This window comes from Ascaphus truei, chromosome 6 (assembly GCF_040206685.1).
Source record: "Ascaphus truei isolate aAscTru1 chromosome 6, aAscTru1.hap1, whole genome shotgun sequence".
Taxonomy (NCBI): domain Eukaryota; kingdom Metazoa; phylum Chordata; class Amphibia; order Anura; family Ascaphidae; genus Ascaphus; species Ascaphus truei.
Window position 1 is genome coordinate 65,482,474 of NC_134488.1, and position 18,356 is coordinate 65,500,829.

The 18,356-nt window shown below is 51.2% G+C and overlaps 1 protein-coding gene across 2 annotated transcripts in view; it reads left to right on the forward strand.

The window, feature by feature from the left end:
* Positions 1–9,529, forward strand: part of TINAGL1 (tubulointerstitial nephritis antigen like 1) — a 41,215-nt gene extending 31,686 nt beyond the window's left edge. For both annotated transcript variants that reach the window (XM_075604626.1, XM_075604627.1), the window contains 2 exons: positions 2,291–2,336; positions 6,925–9,529. In XM_075604626.1, coding sequence (XP_075460741.1) covers positions 2,291–2,336; positions 6,925–7,068 — 190 coding nt within the window. In that variant the 3' untranslated portion in view covers positions 7,069–9,529. The remainder of the gene's footprint in view (positions 1–2,290; positions 2,337–6,924) is intronic.
* Positions 9,530–18,356: the final 8,827 nt, after the last annotated feature.

The window sequence follows — 18,356 nt, forward strand, 5'->3', positions numbered from 1 at the left end:
ATGAGCGGTTCGCCCAATGAGGGCAAACCAGCTCCGTGACGTCATGCGGCCCCCCTGAATCGCCCACCCCTCGTGCGCGCACCTTGCCAGCCACAAATCTCCTGACCGAGCAGGGAGCGTGACGTCACCGCGCATGAGCGCCAGCGCGCTCACTCCCTGCTCACTCAATCTTGACCTATGTCTGTCTATATACATTATTGTTGTTTGTAAAGCGCCAACATATTGTGCAGCGCAGTACAATGGGGGTACAGGGGTTTGATAATTACATAAACAGAGTTGTATATGAATAAGGACAAATAGATACAAAGAGGTGATGAGGGCCCTTCCCCTGAGAGCTTACAATCTAGAGGGAATAAGGGGCAATGTTGAAACAAAAGATAAAGTGGCTGCTCATTGTAGGTTGGAGTATACATCAGGTTAGAGTATGGTCCAGCCAGGCGGCTGATCCCATTAAGGTTTGAGGGTAGGGTTGTTAGGGGGTGTTGCATAGTGTGGAGTTTGATCCAGCCGCACAGCTGGCCCCAATGGAATTGGAGCGTAGGTAAGGGGGATTTGGATGTCCGAGGTACTGTATGCCAGATAACTGACCTTATCCAAGGAAGCCTTTCAGGGAGTTTTTGAATATCTGAAAGCTGGGGGAGAGTCTCGTGGTGCGTGGTAGGAAATTCCAGACAGAGAGGGTGCAGCACAAGAGAAATCATGTACTGTAGGTGGGAATGGGAGGAGGTGATAAGGCAGGAGGAAAGGTGGATGTCGTGGGCAGAACGCAGGGGGCATTTAAAGATATATATTGGGATGAGGGCTCAGGTGTAAGGGGGCGCAACGACATTGAGTGCTTCTGTAAGTCAGAGCTAGTGTTTTAAATTTGATTCTAGAGGATATGGGAAGCCGGTGTAGGGATTTGCGTAGTAGATTGGAGTTGGGACAAGAGGAATGCCAACTAGAAGAAGGTTGCAGTAGTCAAGGTGGGACCAGATGAGGGAGTGAATTAGGATTTGAGTTGTTTCATAAGTGAGAAAAGTGCAGATCTTGGCAATATTTCGGAGGTGGAGACGGCAGTATACACCGTAATGCACAGAATTACAGGTACAACGAATTAAACTAATCTTATACGTCTACGCCACACGAAGATAAAGTGACTTGTCCAAGGTCACAATAAGCTTAGTATGAACAAGCTTCAAAGCCAGTACCAGGCAACTCCTCCTCCTCCTCCGTAGTTAAACAGAACTGCGCCCTTACATGAGCTCCAGGCCATATTTATAATTACACATCTCCAATGTGAAAAAACAGAAAGTGTCTGACTCTTATCATTCTAACAATTACTTTAGAGCAGCGGTGTGCAAACTGGGGGGCACGAGATTCAGTGCTGGGGGGGGGGGGCGCGGGGTTTACAGAGGCCCAGCGTGCTTCCCAAGGGCACTTAAATTAAGTGCTGGGGGAGCTGCAGGGCCTCTGTAAACCTTTACTTACCTTGGCTCCACACGCGTCGTCATGGCATCATGGATCATGTGACGTCACGTTGCTATGGCAATGTGACGTCATGACGCCGCACCGTGGTAAGTGGGTGTTAGGGGGGTAGCGGGGGTGAGGTGACCGCTGGCTTTAGAGCATCACCAAAGAACCCCAATACAAGCTGCCTGCTGTACTTTCTTAAAAGGTATAAGATAAGCACAGTGATAAGGGAAAGCAAATACAGCACAGGGGCAGGAGCACAAGGTATAGAAATAAACACGCAGAGAAGGGAGTGATTGTCCTGCAGAGCTTACAATCTAAGGGGGAGGAATACGGAACATGTGCCGGACACTGCCGTGCACAGAGCTGATACAGAAGGTTCGTTATCATCCATGAGATACGTCTCAATACGCGCTGTACCTGGAACTTTGAGGCTGTGTGAACCAAACATTTTTTATATCTGTGTTAAGCCCACGCTGACTGTATTATGTAATCAAGATAATGCTTGAGACTTCCAGTCCTGCAGTGCTGGAGGGGATTGTAATGCCTTACAAAGCAATATGCAGGTCCCCTCAGTGCTTAAAGTGTTAATGTTATCACTGTGGCAATATGGCACTCAGTACTTGGCACACTAAGATAATATCACATTGCGCCACTGATATCAACCACTGGGAATGTTGCTGTTAAGTGCCTTAGTGCAATTAAAATGAAGGATTTTTACAGTCTGTAGAAACTGAAGATTAATGATGATTGATTTGGGATGGGGTGTATAGCCTTCCCCATTACTGTGCCAGTGATCCTCTGTCTTACTTCTGCCCTCCTTGTCTCTCTTTATTAGGTGGGGGGAGGAGAGAGGAGCAGACGGACAGAACCACAAGTATTGGGTAAGAAACACATACCGGGGACATTAGTGAAATAATTTACCCAAAGTCTGACATCTGTCAGAGCAGTGCATATATATCTATATATGGGCAAAGCACTGCAGGCCCCTTTGGTAAAGAATGGGTTAAGGAGTGCTTGCAATCTGTGTCTTGTGTTTGTGACTCCCTACACAGCAGAGCTGTGTGTGTGTCAATTGTGTGTACATGTTTTGTGGCTGAGTTGAGTGGATGTGTGCTGATATTGTATCAGTGCATTTGTGTGTGTCTGAGTGCTGGAGAATCTTTGAGTGTTGTGTATCTGTGTGCTAACTCGGTGTGTCCTGGCCTTTGCTGAGGCTGTGTGTCCTGGCCTTTGCTGAGGCTGGGTGTCCTGGCCTTTGCTGAGGCTGTGTGTCCTGGCCTTTGCTCAGGCTGTGTGTCCTGGCCTTTGCTCAGGCTGTGTGTCCTGGCCTTTGCTCAGGCTGTGTGTCCCGGCCTTTGCTCAGGCTGTGTGTCCCGGCCTTTGCTCAGGCAGTGTGTCCTGGCCTTTGCTCAGGCTGTGTGTCCTGGCCTTTGCTCAGGCTGTGTGTCCTGGCCTTTGCTCAGGCTGTGTGTCCTGGCCTTTGCTCAGGCTGTGTGTCCCGGCCTTTGCTCAGGCTGAGTGTCCTGGCCTTTGCTGAGGCTGAGTGTCCTGGCCTTTGCTCAGGCTGAGTGTCCTGGCCTTTGCTGAGGCTGTGTGATGGCCTTTGCTGAGGCTGGGTGTCCTGGCCTTTGCTGAGGCTGGGTGTCCTGGCCTTTGCTCAGGCTGAGTGTCCTGGCCTTTGCTGAGGCTGTGTGATGGCCTTTGCTGAGGCTGGGTGTCCTGGCCGTTGCTGAGGCTGAGTGTCCTGGCCTTTGCTCAGGCTGTGTGTCCTGGCCTTTGCTCAGGCTGGGTGTCCTGGCCTTTGCTCAGGCTGGGTGTCCTGGCCTTTGCTCAGGCTGAGTGTCCTGGCCTTTGCTGAGGCTGGGTGTCCTGGCCTTTGCTGAGGCTGTGTGATGGCCTTTGCTGAGGCTGGGTGTCCTGGCCTTTGCTGAGGCTGAGTGTCCTGGCCTTTGCTCAGGCTGGGTGTCCTGGCCTTTGCTCAGGCTGTGTGTCCTGGCCTTTGCTCAGGCTGTGTGTCCTGGCCTTTGCTCAGGCTGGGTGTCCTGGCCTTTGCTCAGGCTGGGTGTCCTGGCCTTTGCTCAGGCTGAGTGTCCTGGCCTTTGCTGAGGCTGGGTGTCCTGGCCTTTGCTGAGGCTGGGTGTCCTGGCCTTTGCTCAGGCTGAGTGTCCTGGCCTTTGCTCAGGCTGGGTGTCCTGGCCTTTGCTGAGGCTGTGTGTCCTGGCCTTTGCTGAGGCTGTGTGTCCTGGCCTTTGCTCAGGCTGTGTGTCCTGGCCTTTGCTGAGGCTGTGTGTCCTGGCCTTTGCTGAGGCTGTGTGTCCTGGCCTTTGCTGAGGCTGTGTGTCCTGGCCTTTGCTGAGGCTGGGTGTCCTGGCCTTTGCTGAGGCTGGGTGTCCTGGCCTTTGCTCAGGCTGAGTGTCCTGGCCTTTGCTGAGGCTGTGTGATGGCCTTTGCTGAGGCTGGGTGTCCTGGCCTTTGCTGAGGCTGGGTGTCCTGGCCTTTGCTCAGGCTGGGTGTCCTGGCCTTTGCTCAGGCTGTGTGTCCTGGCCTTTGCTCAGGCTGGGTGTCCTGGCCTTTGCTCAGGCTGGGTGTCCTGGCCTTTGCTCAGGCTGAGTGTCCTGGCCTTTGCTGAGGCTGGGTGTCCTGGCCTTTGCTGAGGCTGTGTGATGGCCTTTGCTGAGGCTGGGTGTCCTGGCCTTTGCTGAGGCTGAGTGTCCTGGCCTTTGCTCAGGCTGTGTGTCCTGGCCTTTGCTCAGGCTGTGTGTCCTGGCCTTTGCTCAGGCTGTGTGTCCTGGCCTTTGCTCAGGCTGTGTGTCCTGGCCTTTGCTGAGGCTGGGTGTCCTGGCCTTTGCTGAGGCTGGGTGTCCTGGCCTTTGCTGAGGCTGGGTGTCCTGGCCTTTGCTCAGGCTGGGTGTCCTGGCCTTTGCTCAGGCTGGGTGTCCTGGCCTTTGCTGAGGCTGTGTGTCCTGGCCTTTGCTGAGGCTGTGTGTCCTGGCCTTTGCTGAGGCTGGGTGTCCTGGCCTTTGCTGAGGCTGTGTGTCCTGGCCTTTGCTCAGGCTGTGTGTCCTGGCCTTTGCTCAGGCTGTGTGTCCTGGCCTTTGCTGAGGCTGGGTGTCCTGGCCTTTGCTGAGGCTGGGTGTCCTGGCCTTTGCTGAGGCTGGGTGTCCTGGCCTTTGCTGAGGCTGGGTGTCCTGGCCTTTGCTGAGGCTGGGTGTCCTGGCCTTTGCTGAGGCTGGGTGTCCTGGCCTTTGCTCAGGCTGGGTGTCCTGGCCTTTGCTCAGGCTGGGTGTCCTGGCCTTTGCTGAGGCTGGGTGTCCTGGCCTTTGCTCAGGCTGTGTGTCCTGGCCTTTGCTGAGGCTGGGTGTCCTGGCCTTTGCTCAGGCTGTGTGTCCTGGCCTTTGCTGAGGCTGTGTGTCCTGGCCTTTGCTGAGGCTGTGTGTCCTGGCCTTTGCTGAGGCTGTGTGTCTTGGCCTTTGCTCAGGCTGGGTGTCCTGGCCTTTGCTGAGGCTGGGTGTCCTGGCCTTTGCTCAGGCTGTGTGTCCTGGCCAGGGTCGGCTGGGATGTTTGTGGGTCTCGGTGCATGTGCGGGGCCTTGGCTCTTACCTTCTCCTGCAGCATCTCCTGAGCGTCCCGCCGTCATGGCTCTGTGGCGTAAAATGGTGTCACGTTGCCATGATAATGTGACATCGCGGGCGTTACATGGTGTCCAGTTGTCATGGCAACACAACGTCAATTGTGTTGCGGAGCCGTGACTGGTCCCTGCAGGAGGAGATGCCGCCGGAGAAGGTAAGAGCGTTACAGAGGCCACGCGCTCCTCCCCCGGCAATCAGTTTAATTGTTGTGGGGTAGCGCGCGGGGCTCGGTGCAGGGGCACCGACGGTACCTCCAACAAGCTGGCCCTGGCACGTCTAACGTTATGTGATACATTGGCAGGGAGTCGTCAAACCCCATCAAAACAGAGTTAATATTGCACCGAAGATAAACAAATACCAGGTGCTATTACCATAATGTTATGACCCAAGTCATTAAGATTGCGGTAATATTTTCCCAGGAGCGATATGTTTAGACTAGTCGCGATGCAGTAATTAATGCAACCGATAACCGCGCGTTAATTACCGCATCGCCATCACATGGGTCATTACATAACCTTATGGTAGAAATGACATTAACTCCTTTGATGGCAATGCTTTACTAGCTACAGTATTTGGGTAGGTAGTGTGATTGTGTTAGTGCAGGGGCGGGCAACTCCAGTCCTCAAGGGCCACCAACAGGTCGGGTTTTTAGAATATCCCTGCATCAGCATAGGTGGCTCAGTCACAGACTGCACCACCTGTGCTGAAGTATGTATATCCTAAAAACCTGACCTGTTGGTGGCCCTTGAGAACTGGAGCTGCCCACCCCTGTAATAGTGTATTAACCCCTTTATAACCCTTAGTAGTCAGCTAGTCATGAAAAGCCATGAGACGCTGATCACTTGGGCTACACTAAGGGGTTAATATCTAATTAAATGAGTTCTAGTTCCTTATTTATCAGCTGTTCCATGTTGGTTTAGGTTATCTTGCCAATGCATGTCATGGGCAATATAATGGCCATTATATACATGGGAAAGGTGGGGCTAACGCCAGTCTGTAGTCGGTGATACAAAAATGCGGTATTTGCTGGCGTCAGGCCGGTTCTGCTAGATATTGGGACTTGATGACTAGCATCAAATGACTACATTTGCTGTATTTAAGTCATTCTGGTGCCGATCGCGAAAGCAAATGGTAAAACGTGCGTTCTTTTTAGCGATACCATCCTGATGACTTGCACCATCACAATAGCGCTTCTTTCTTTGTGTGCCTATAATACTGCATTTTTTCATTATTAAATTTGACTCGAGGCCATTGTGTTATAATGCATGAGTCGTCTCTATTGATGTTGTGTACTTATGTATGTGCATGAAGCCAGTAACTGTTGTCGTTTTTGTGCGAATGTGTGTACATGAGTTTGTTTACTGAAGGTGTTCGTTCTTTACATGTTGCATTTCTGTAAGCTGACACTGTGTGTGTGTGTGTGTGTGTACACTATGTATGCTGATATTGTGTGTCTGTCAAGCCAGGGTCTATGCCTGTGTTAGATCTGTCAGGATATGTGCAAGCAGTCCGGTCTTTGCTCTGATCGTGTTAGTTCTGTCTTCACTGACATTTTGTGTGTATGTTGGTGTCTGCCGTGTTTGTTAATGTGTGTCTGTGTGTGCTGTTTATAAGTTTATTTTACATCATATCATGATATTGAATCTGTGTTATGATATCATGCTGTCATAGTATTGTGTCTGTGACGTATGTGTGTGTTATGATGCATGCTGCTGACATGGTTTACTACATAAGTTATGTCAGATTGTATGTATCTGTGTGTAGGGCTGTGTGCTGTGTGATGAGTGCATGTGTATATCAGGCACTGCCCATTCTCTTACTCCTCTACCCTCCTCTTTAGCTGGCTGCCAATTCCTGGGGCACAGACTGGGGTGAGAGAGGATATTTCCGCATCGCTCGTGGTGACAATGAGTGCGAAATAGAAGCCTTTGTGGTGGGCGTCTGGGGCAGAGTCAGCATGGAAGACGTTTCCCACAGGAAGTGAGGGGAACCCCCGGACACTGTGAATTTATGGTATTGTGGGAATGGGGATAACCCACTCCTGACCTGTGCCTCAACTCTGATATTCCCACAGACTGTGAGCTGGATCATCTGAGGTCCTGGGGTGGTAGAGGTGTATTTATCTTATACAGAGATGGGGGAGGGGGGTTACGTGTGGTGGAGCTACATGTATTGGATGCTTTTATATCTAAAGAAGTGTAAGTGTGGATCAGAGGGAGGGATGTATGTGCATTAGATTTTGGGAGGGCTGGGGATATGTGTGTGTGAGACACAGTTAAATTCATAATGGGACATGTTAACCTATTCAGTGCTGGAGAGGCATATAACACATTGCAAAACAGTATAGGTATAACGTGCATATAACAAAAAATGTGATGCTGTTTCCATCAGCACTGAGAGGGTTAATCAAGCGCTTTCATACCTATCCCCAAATAATTGCACCCGGACACAAATTGTATCATAAACCTGCTGCCATGATCTAATGCTTTTTTGAACCAGTTTTGTGGTGTTATCTGCACACTTCCCAGTAGTGCCCAACTCCATGTGAAATCTGCCCCTTTTTTAAGCACCCCAGATATATTCCTAACTACCCTCCCAGGGGCAAATTCTGGATGGGCGCAGGATACAGATAGAGCCTATATGTCATGTCATCATGCCGACAACATTGTGCTGACACAGGAAATTCACAGTCTGTGGGATTTAGAAGGGACAACAGGGGAGATAATCCTATAATCCTGGGGGGGATCAGCGGGGTATTGTTTGGGGCTGTTAGCAAGAGGCGATTAGGCCTGTGAACCTGTCGGAGGCAGACATTCCAGCTCACAGCCCCGGGATAAACACTGCAGGAAGGGAGCGGGGACATCTCTGTAGAGACGCAAGTCCCCTCTAGGACCAAATTGAATTTATGACACACACACACCTTCCTTTTTTTTTTTTTTTTTAAACCATGCAAACTAATTTAAGATTTTAAATATAAAATATGTGAAAGGTTTTATTATATTTATTGAATCTCTTGGGTAATAGCACTGTTTATCTCTCCTAGATATTCCCCTTTCTTTCCACTAGGGTAGGAGTGGCCAACTCCAGTCCTCAAGGGCCACCAACCAGGTTTTAAGGATCTCCCTGCTTCAGCCGCTGTTTGCGTCACCTGTGCTGAAGAAGGGATATCCTTAAAACCTGACCTGTTGGGGGCCCTTGAGGGCTGGAGTTGGCCACCCCTGCACTAGGGAGTAATTATTATGCCACCATTAGTCAGGCTAAGCTAAAGTTTGGGTCTGCAAAGTGTGGCTTCCCTTTTAACCTCATCAGCACCTGAGGGACTGGCACAGTGTTGCTTACTGTTGCACGTCCCTGTGCAACAAAAAGGGGTTACAGTTAAGCACTTATATTCCTAAAGCTAGATCTCCAGGTTTAATACCCTCTAGAGTTTGGGGTTTCCCCTTGTATAGCATGTTTGGTCATACATCATAGCTGTGAAGAACTGCTCAGAACATTAAACTCCTCTGCAACCAGTAAATGTCCCCAGTGAAAGGCTGTGCACATTGTATCTCCCCTTTGCAAAGTGGATATTGCATGCTCCCCGGGTCAGTATATACAGAGGGATATTTGTGTGTGAGCTCCCCGCAATGATTTGTGAAATATCGGCGTGGGCTCATAAACAAACAGAGCTCCTTTCATGTGTCCTCTCTGTGTTTGGTGCTAGAATGTCCTGGGGGCTGCATGTAACCTCTGTCATACCCCATCCCACCCTACAATGTGTCTGCCTATAAACTCATTCCTACCCAGGGAGCAAGGCAAGTGTTATCCTAAAAGGGGGCGTCATTAACCCCTCAAGTGCACAGGTGCTAACTGCATTACTTCACAACAAAGTGGATAAGGCCTCTTCACCCTCCCAATTAACGCTAAAGGTTTGACGGCTCACGTTACCTGTTCATATAATAAAACTCGTGTAGCCATATGCCCAATCTTGCCACCAGGTTCAATAAGGCACCTGGGAATCTTAACATATATCAGAGGGAGCAGCACTGTAGCAAACACCAGTTACACCCACTCTTAGAAAGTATTGGAATTAACCCCTTACGGCACATTGCTTTGTGGTTAATACCTTTTTGCCTCCCACCCGAAAGGTAGTGATTTCTTATGCCCGTTGTGCCACTGCAGACAAACGGTCACTGCTACAAGCTCTTGGAACAAGCAATAAGGCACTCTGACTCCTCACAATCCTATAACAGACCAGGACAAATGACAAATAATCTGGTCTGTTGTTGTCACTGCTACAAGCTGTTGGTGTCAGTATGCAATAAAGCACTCCGAATTCTTATTGTACAAACAGAAAAGAACAGGATCCACTCAAACCTGTACTCAGGTTGTCACCAGCACACAAGGAGTCATCCTTGTTATAACTATGTTTCACATATTTAAATAATAAAACATTTTTATTTAAAGTGTCTGTGTAATGTGTTCTTTTACTATTCATCCCTTTTAGGGGTGGGGAGGGGGGAGACTGCTTTGACGCAGATAACGGGGACATCAATGTATGTAACACATATGTAGCCCCTGCTACAAATATATGTATACTGTACTGTGGACAATACAGAATTAATCTGCTCCACCTATCACATGGTGCGATAAGGAACAAGAGACACTGTCCCTGATCTGCCTGGCAACACATGAAAGGAGATATGGGATTGGATAAGAAGAAAACGGAATTACCATTTTGAGTATCCTTTGTGAATGTACACGATCATCTCACAAATATTCCATCCTTAACAGGCCTGCAACACGACTACACACCATCTTAAGATAAGAGCTCCAACGCTGTGCTGGCATTAACATTGGCCCCTTTGGCTACTACATTGGACACTGTGACTATATAAGGGACAACAGCACAGCGTAATCATTTACTGTGTAATATGTCTATATTATATTTAATTGGGAGGGTTTTCCCTAAGTGTAGAGGCCATCGGGCTAATGGAGACCCTAACCATGCAGCACTTGTTAATCTTATACTATATTAGTGAAAGCACTGTATGCCTGCCTGCCTGCCTGGATATCCGGTGTCCCTAGGGGAAATCTCATTGGTCCCTTGGCCCGCCCCCGCACACCTCTCATTGGCCTGAGGCGGAGTGACGGGCCAAAGGACACACAGGGACACAGGGACACAGGGACACACACACACACACACACACACACGGACACACACACACACACACACACACACACACAGACAGACAGACAGACAGACAGACACACACACACACAGTAGGGGGGGTGTACATTAGCAGCATGTATAACCCGGGGGGTGGGGCTCACATACCCGCCGGTCCCGGAGCCTCCGCCTCTTCCTCCCCGAACATCAGCCTCCACACCCGCGCGCACCTCCTCCTCTCCCCGTGTCTCCCTGTCTCCCGCGCTTTCAGCCCCCCCCCCCCCCCCGGCGCCGCTACAGTCAGCGGGGGAGCGAGCGCCCGGGACACAGCGGGGGAGCGGCCACAACAAGCTGCCTCCCGCCTCAGATCCACGTGGGAGCTTCCGGACGGGTGAGTGAGCGGCCTTCACCTCCCCTCACCCCCCTTCACCCAACCCTCACCCCCTTCACCCCCCTTCACCTCCCCTCACCCCCCTTCACCTCCCCTCCACCCCCCCCCCCCCCGGTGCCGCTACAGTCAGCGGAGGAGCGAGCGCCCGGGACACAGCGGGGGAGCGGCCACAACAAGCTGCCTCCCGCCTCAGATCCACGTGGGAGCTTCCGGACGGGTGAGGGAGCGGCCGGACGGGTGAGGGAGCGGCCGGACGGGTGAGTGAGCGCCCTTCACCTCCCCTCACCCCCCTTCACCTCCCCTCACCCACCCCTCACCTCCCTCCACCCCCCCTTCACCTCCCCTCCACCCCCCTTCACCTCCCCTTCACCTCCCCTCACCCCCCCCTTCACCCCCCTCCACCCCCCCTTCACCTCTCCTCCACCCCCCCCCCCCCTTCACCTCCCCTCCACCCCCCCCTTCACCTCCCCTCCACCCCCCCTTCACCTCCCCTCCACCCCCCCCTTCACCTCCCCTCCACCCCCCCCTTCACCTCCCCTCCACCCCCCCTTCACCTCCCCTCCACCCCCCCCTTCACCTCCCCTCCACCCCCCCTTCACCTCCCCTCCACCCCCCACCCCCTTCACCTCCCCTCCACCCCCCCTTCACCCTCCCCCTTCACCTCCCCTCCACCCCCCACCCCCTTCACCCCCCCTTCACCTCTCCTCCACCCCCCCTTCACCTCTCCTCCACCCCCCCCTTCACCTCTCCTCCACCCCCCCCCTTCACCTCTCCTCCACCCCCCCCCCTTCAACTCCCCTCCACCCCCCCCTTCACCTCCCCTCCACCCCCCCTTCACCTCCCCTCCACCCCCCCCTTCACCTCCCCTCCACCCTGCCCCTTCACCTCCCCTCCACCCCCCACCCCCTTCACCTCCCCTCCACCCCCTTCACCTCCCCTCCACCCCCCACCCCCTTCACCTCCCCTCCACCCCCCACCCCCTTCACCTCCCCTCCACCCCCCCCCCCCTTCGCACCACCTCCCCCCCCTTCCCACCACCTCCCCCCCTTCCCACCACCTCCCCCCCTCTTCCCACCACCTCCCCCCCCCCTTCCCACCACCCCCCCCTTCCCACCACCCCCCCCCTTCCCACCACCCCCCCCCCTTCCCACCACCTCCCCCCTTCCCACCACCTCCTTCCCACCACCTCCTTCCCACCACCTCCCCCCCCTTCCCACCACCTCCTTCCCACCACCTCCCCCCCCTTCCCACCACTTCCCCCCACTTCCCCACCACTTCCCCCCCCTTCCCACCACTTCCCCCCCCTTCCCACCACTTCCCCCCTCTTCCCCCCTCTTCCCCCCTCCTCCACACCACCTCCCCCCCTTCCCCCCTCCTCCACACCACCTCCCCCCCTTCCCCCCTCCTCCCCACCACCTCCCCCCTCCTCCCCCACACACATGTACACGTACACACACACACGTACACACACACGTATACACACACGTGTATACACACGTGTATACACACACACGTGTATACACACACACACGTGTATACACACACGTGTATACACACATACACGTGTGTATACACACACATGTGTATACACATGTGTATACATACACAAACATGTTGTATACACACAATATATACATACACACAATATATACATACACACAATGTATACATACACACACATGTATACACACACACATGTATACAGACACATGTGTATACACACACATGTATACACACACACACATGTGTATACACACACATGTGTATATACACACATGTGTATACACACATGTATACACACACAAACATGTTGTATACACACAATGTATACATACACACACATGTATACACACACACATGTATACACGTACACATACACACACATACACATGTATACACACACACACACACACACACACACACACACAATGTATACACACAAACATGTATACACACACACACTATCCCCAGCACCACCACATCAGCACACCGGTATCCCATGCCCCCCCAGCACACTGGCATTCTCGGCTCCCCGCCATTCCCAGTCCCCATCAACACCATCAGCACCCACACATCGCCACCTTTGCACCTCCCCCATCGGCACACCCACATCCGCACCCCCACATCAGCACCAAACCCTCCCAAATCAGCACACCGATACAATCACCATCAGTACAGCCACAGCAGCACTACCACCGCACATGGGCCGTGTGGACCACTCCCCACCCAAATGCCACACCCACACCACAAACATCCCGGGCAACGCCGGGGCTCTCAGCTAGTATATATATATACTTACACACCTCGTCTGGTGGGTTTGACTATGGTGTACTAAGGCAGCGGTTGCGCAAACTGGGGGCGCGCAAGATTTGTCGGGGGGGGGGGGGGCGCGGGCGGATGCAGAGATCCCACGCTCCTCCCCAAGGCATTCAAATTAAATGCCGGGGATTGCGTGAGGCCTCTGCAACAGTAACACTTGCCATGGAGACGCGTCTGAATCCTGGTAACGCGGCAACAAATGACACAGTGGGTCACGTGACCCCAGAGCGTCATTTGATGCAGCTGGCAGGTAGGAGAGGGGGCGCGAGACCGGGGGAGGCCAGGCAGGGAGGCACAGCTTCAAAAGTCCTGTACTAAGGGATGGTGGACTCAGGCCCCCCAGCCTGACATATGCAGGGAAGTAAGAGGGGTTACATTGGAGACACCACTAGGATTTCCCTTTTCTTTTTTTTTTTCATATTAATAGGGCTTGACAAAGTAGGTAAAAACACACTTGTCACTCACCCGGCCAATAAAACTCCCTCACTCCCCCTCATGAGTCTTACCTGCGGCGGGGTCCGGCGATCACCGTCTTCTCCCCTGGAAGTTGTACTGTTTCCCCTGCCGCTCCAGTTAAAATGGCCACGCAGCCGTGATGTCACGTAGCTTCCCAATGCCATGGCAACGCGGCGTCATTTGACGTCGAGTGGCCATTTTAACAGGCGCTGTAGGAGAAACAGTATAACTTGCAGAGGAAGACGGAGAATGCCGGGAGACACCGCCTCAGGTAAGTACTCGACAGCGGCCAAAATGCACTCGCCCCAGGCGAGTGGGTGAGTGCATTTGTCGAGCCCTGCATATTAATGATAAAACGCCAACACTCCCTTAGCTTCTTAGTAAATTACCAGATCACAAGACATCGTTTTAGCATTGTCCCGTGTCACTATTTTGAATTAGAGAAGGCTCTCTATAAGCCACGTACTCCCTTGCAGCTGTGGGTATAATTTTAATCAAGATAAGTGTGGCTATTTTGCATGATTGGTGTACCCGGGAAGGCCTAGATATAGTTTTTTTTTTTAATAACAGGTATCCCAGAAGCAGTACACGATGCAGCGATCAAGGGGGTGTTGGCTACAGTGGAAATGTGAGGAAGAGTACAGATAAAAATGATGTAAAAGATGCATCAGTATTTTATGTGTGTTCTAAAGTTACTGATCCTGCACGGCACCCAAAAATATACTTGGCCAGATGGAAATTGGAGATGGAGTGTCACAATCTCGCGCCCCACTTGTAGATAGGGTTAAGGAATCCTTAGCAAAAGCAGGGAAAACCCTAGAGGAATTTCAAAATTAACTATGCTTTGTGCCTCTCATACCTCCAGTAGAAATCCCTCACAACCCCTGAAACTTAGTAGAAAAATCTATGCAGTCCTGCAGTGGGGATAACTATTATAGGCGATAAAGGATTTTCTATGGGATAGTGCCCACCCCAATAGGGGAAGATGACTTCAAGAGCTGTATGGACCAGGCCACCCAAATAATGCGGGGGTGTCTGATCAAGATACAAGGGTCCGGGTCGCCGAGATCCTTAACGGACCAGCATTGACTTATAAGACAGAATGGGACCTCAACCGCCATAACTACTGACCACAGGACAAATCTCCACAGGTCACTGTGCCATCACCACCTTCCACAAGTCCTCAGCGCCTCTCCCAGCCATGTACCTCCGCCGTATCATGTAATCAGTACCTCTCCCAGCCGCTGGGCACCTCCGCTGCTCCGACGTGCAGCCAGGACACATTTTTACATTTCCCATGCACCACACGGCTTTCTGGCTGCTGGCAGCCACGCTGAGTATCATGCGCATTGGGGCAGCGGAGGTGACCTGCAGCTGGGAGAGGCACTGAGGACATGCCGTGGAGGTGTCCAGTGAGAGAAGGATATGTGAAAGGCAGTGACAGTGATGTGACCTGCGGCGACTCACCCTGCAGTCAATAGTTGTGGTGGCGGAGCGCTGCTGGCGCTTTGGTTGCGGCCAAATGTCCTAGATCGATTATAAGAGTAGTTCAAGAGGAGTGGATGACTGTCACCCCTGCCAATTATCTGAGGGCCTTAGAGTATAAATTTGGAGCTGCAGTGAGTGGGGAAGATCTTCACTTCCGGTTTCGAAGGATGTACCAGCAGGAAGGAGAGAAATTATCTGAATTTCTATGACAACTGGAAATAACCCTACAGAGGGTTGTGCGAAAAGGTGGAGTTTTGCTGGAAAGGGCCGACAAGCCATGAATAGAGCAGCTAATTTGGGGGGTTCCATCCAATGACATGTTGACACTGTATCTACAATTACGAGAGTGAAAAGAAGCGCCTCCAAAAGTCTTGGAACTTCTCAAAGACATATGGAATGAGGAGGAACAAGTTGCATTATGACCTCAATGTATGAAGTCTATAAAGAGTACACCGACGGTAGGTAAATGGGACAGTAAAAAGTGCTGACGTGTGGCCAGTGGAAGACGAGTCACGTCGAGTCGGGCCATATTTCAGAGGGCAGTCACTGAAAGGAGTGGAAAAGTACATGGCATCGATGCGGGTATAGGAAATATTGAGGGGAGATGCTCTTTTGAGCAACAGCGAGGACACAGGTGGGATTCCAGACGGGAGCCTTTTCCCAGAAGGAGGATGACTTGTAAGGTTGCCTCTGGTAGCAACAGCTCTGAATTCTGCTATAGATGTATGGAAGAAAGGTTTTATTCTCGGGATTGTGACAAGGGATTAGGAAAGTACTCCGCAATAAGCCTAACCAGGGAAATGACAAAGGGACTCCGTAAAGGAGCATGCTGGGTCCCACAAAAGAAGGCTCCCCCAACACCATCCCTGCCAGATGGTTGAACCAGTCCCAAGTGCCAGATGCTCTCCTTGGTCCACCTGCCAAAGTAAAGATATGCAATGTTCTTTTGGATAGCATATGTTTATCATCTTCAAACCATGGTACGAGAAACACCTGAAACATCTACCACTGCGACCTTTGGGTGGGCTTGTACTGTTTGGACTAATTGATGTCAGCTAACCTTACCTAGGGTATGTGGTAGTCAAAGGAGTGTTTGGGTAATTGACAGTAGTTTCACTATTATGCCCTGAAGTTCGGAATAAGGATGAGACAAGAACCATAATTGTCACAAACGCTAATATCTTCAACCATCTAGCCAAATGGTGCCACACGGTTGGAAGGGATGATTATTGCAGGGTACTGACCATCCCACCCCTGTGTTTGAAAGCCTGCAGAAAGAACCTGCTAACGATCCAGTGGGAGAAGTTCGAAGGACAGGGTCACGCCCCGTGAGAGCCTAATACAAAATTAGATTGGATGACCGTCGAAGTGTGGAGTGAAACAACCCATGACTGGCTGGTAAGAAAAGGGACAGTACAATGGTAGCCAAACTGTACAGTGCTGAAGTTATATACAGGGCTCGTCGGGAGAAGACTAGACTAAAGAAATTGACCCCTTATATGTTTCAGTTTGGAGATAGCCCTGCTCCAGAAAGGTGGAAACAGCGTCTGAGAGAAATTATGGCCAGAAGGCCTGATATATTCTCTTCCCATGAGTTGGACGTGGGGTGTGCCAAGGGAGTAGATCACAAAGTGCGTCTACATGATTCTTGGCCATTTAGAGAAAGGTCGAGGAGATTAGCACCGGCCGATGTTGAAGACGTAAGATGCCATCTGCAAGAATTGCTGACTGCAGGTACTGTATAATCTTGAAGTCAAAGAGTCCCTACGCTACCCCGATTGTGGTGGTCAGGAAAAGAAGTGCTCACGCCTACTTGACCCTGGGCAAGGCGATAGACCCTGCCAGAACTAAATTCCTAATATCTTTGGAAGTAGAAGGAATTAAGGTGGAGGGGTTGGTGGATTCTGGCTGTAGTAAGACACTGGTACATCGGGAGCTTGTGGCCTTAGATAAACATAAGGGGTCGGCCCAGGTATGCATTAAATGTATACATGGGGATGTCAAGGAGTACCCTCGTGCCATGGTGAAACTAACGGTGGGAGAACACTCAAAGGTTTTGTTGGTGGGTGTCGCCAAAGAACTCCCATACCCAGTAATCTACATGCTGTGTACCTTTTGGGTATAATCACGGCTTAAGGGAGATTTGTAGTTACATGATCTTACTGTGCTGCTGTGTAGCTCACCTGTAGGCTCTGAGGAGGTCTGAGCCTCTGCGTTGGTATAGGGAGTAGGCAACGGGACAGGTTTCAGTCTTTGGTGCAGCGCCTCCATCCTGCAGGGCTCTGCCAAGGGCAGGGGTTATCCACACAGGAACCCTTCCAGTAAAGTAGCCACGTACTAGGAACTGTATAACATGGTTTATTGGAGCTTGCATCTTGATCATGGTCAGAGCCTGGCTCGCAGGACCATTCCCTTGACTAGGCCCCCAGGAGCTTGAGGCCTCTGGGCTAGTTTTCATCCCCTTACCCCTTGATAGGGCAAAGTAGAATCCAGAACCACTTCTCCCTACATTTGGAAGGAAGCCATGTTTTATACAAGGGGAGGGTCCCACTCACAAACTCCGGTAATTGGGCAGCACTACTCCAGTGACCATCCCCTCCCCACCCTGGCACATGCTCCAATGGTTTCCCGACTGCACCTGGTACAAATTAACACTCCAGTGGAGAGACTCACATGCTGACCCATGTGAGAGGAATTTAACCCCAACACTGCTTGCTACTACCAGGACTTATAATGTCTGGGCCATAAAACACATAGCCGTGGGCACTGGGCTACATATGAATATATTGTATTGAATTGGGAGGATTTTACTTAAGATTAGAGGCCATGGGGCTTAGGGAGACCCTGACCATAAAGCACTAGTTAAAAAATATACATAAACATCTTGTCTGGTGGGTCTGACTATGGTGTACTAAGGGAGGGTGGACTGACTGACACATATAGGGAAATAAGAGGGGTTATAGATATTTAAATCTTTTACTGCCAGAGGGACCTGCAGAGCAAGGCACGCCCCGTGTGGCAGCCATAGGATTACGTCACTGCTTCATTTGTTGCATTTAACCTGAAGGGGTAAGGAATATAATGCAGAACAGGGCTTTGCTTGCCATCACAGCACAGACTGGGGTTAATTTTGATTAAGAAGATTAGGTAACGGTACTCACCGTTTTGTAGATCTTTTGACATTTAAGATTGTTTTTTTCATTCACTTTTGTGGTCACCAATGGATAGAAGAGAGGATTGGCCACAGTTCATCAGTGTGGCTTTGAATCCCTGACAGGAACAGATTGAGTGATGGAATCTCTGTTATACCACGTCAATCTAAGAAACAAAATAACAAGAATGAGGATTTGCATTGTATTTTTCCAGACATAAAAAAAATGTTTGGTGGGTAAAAAACGTGACAAAAACCCTCCACTGTACAATAACTGTGCTGGAAAGCTGTGTAATGCCGCAGGCAGAAGCTTATAGG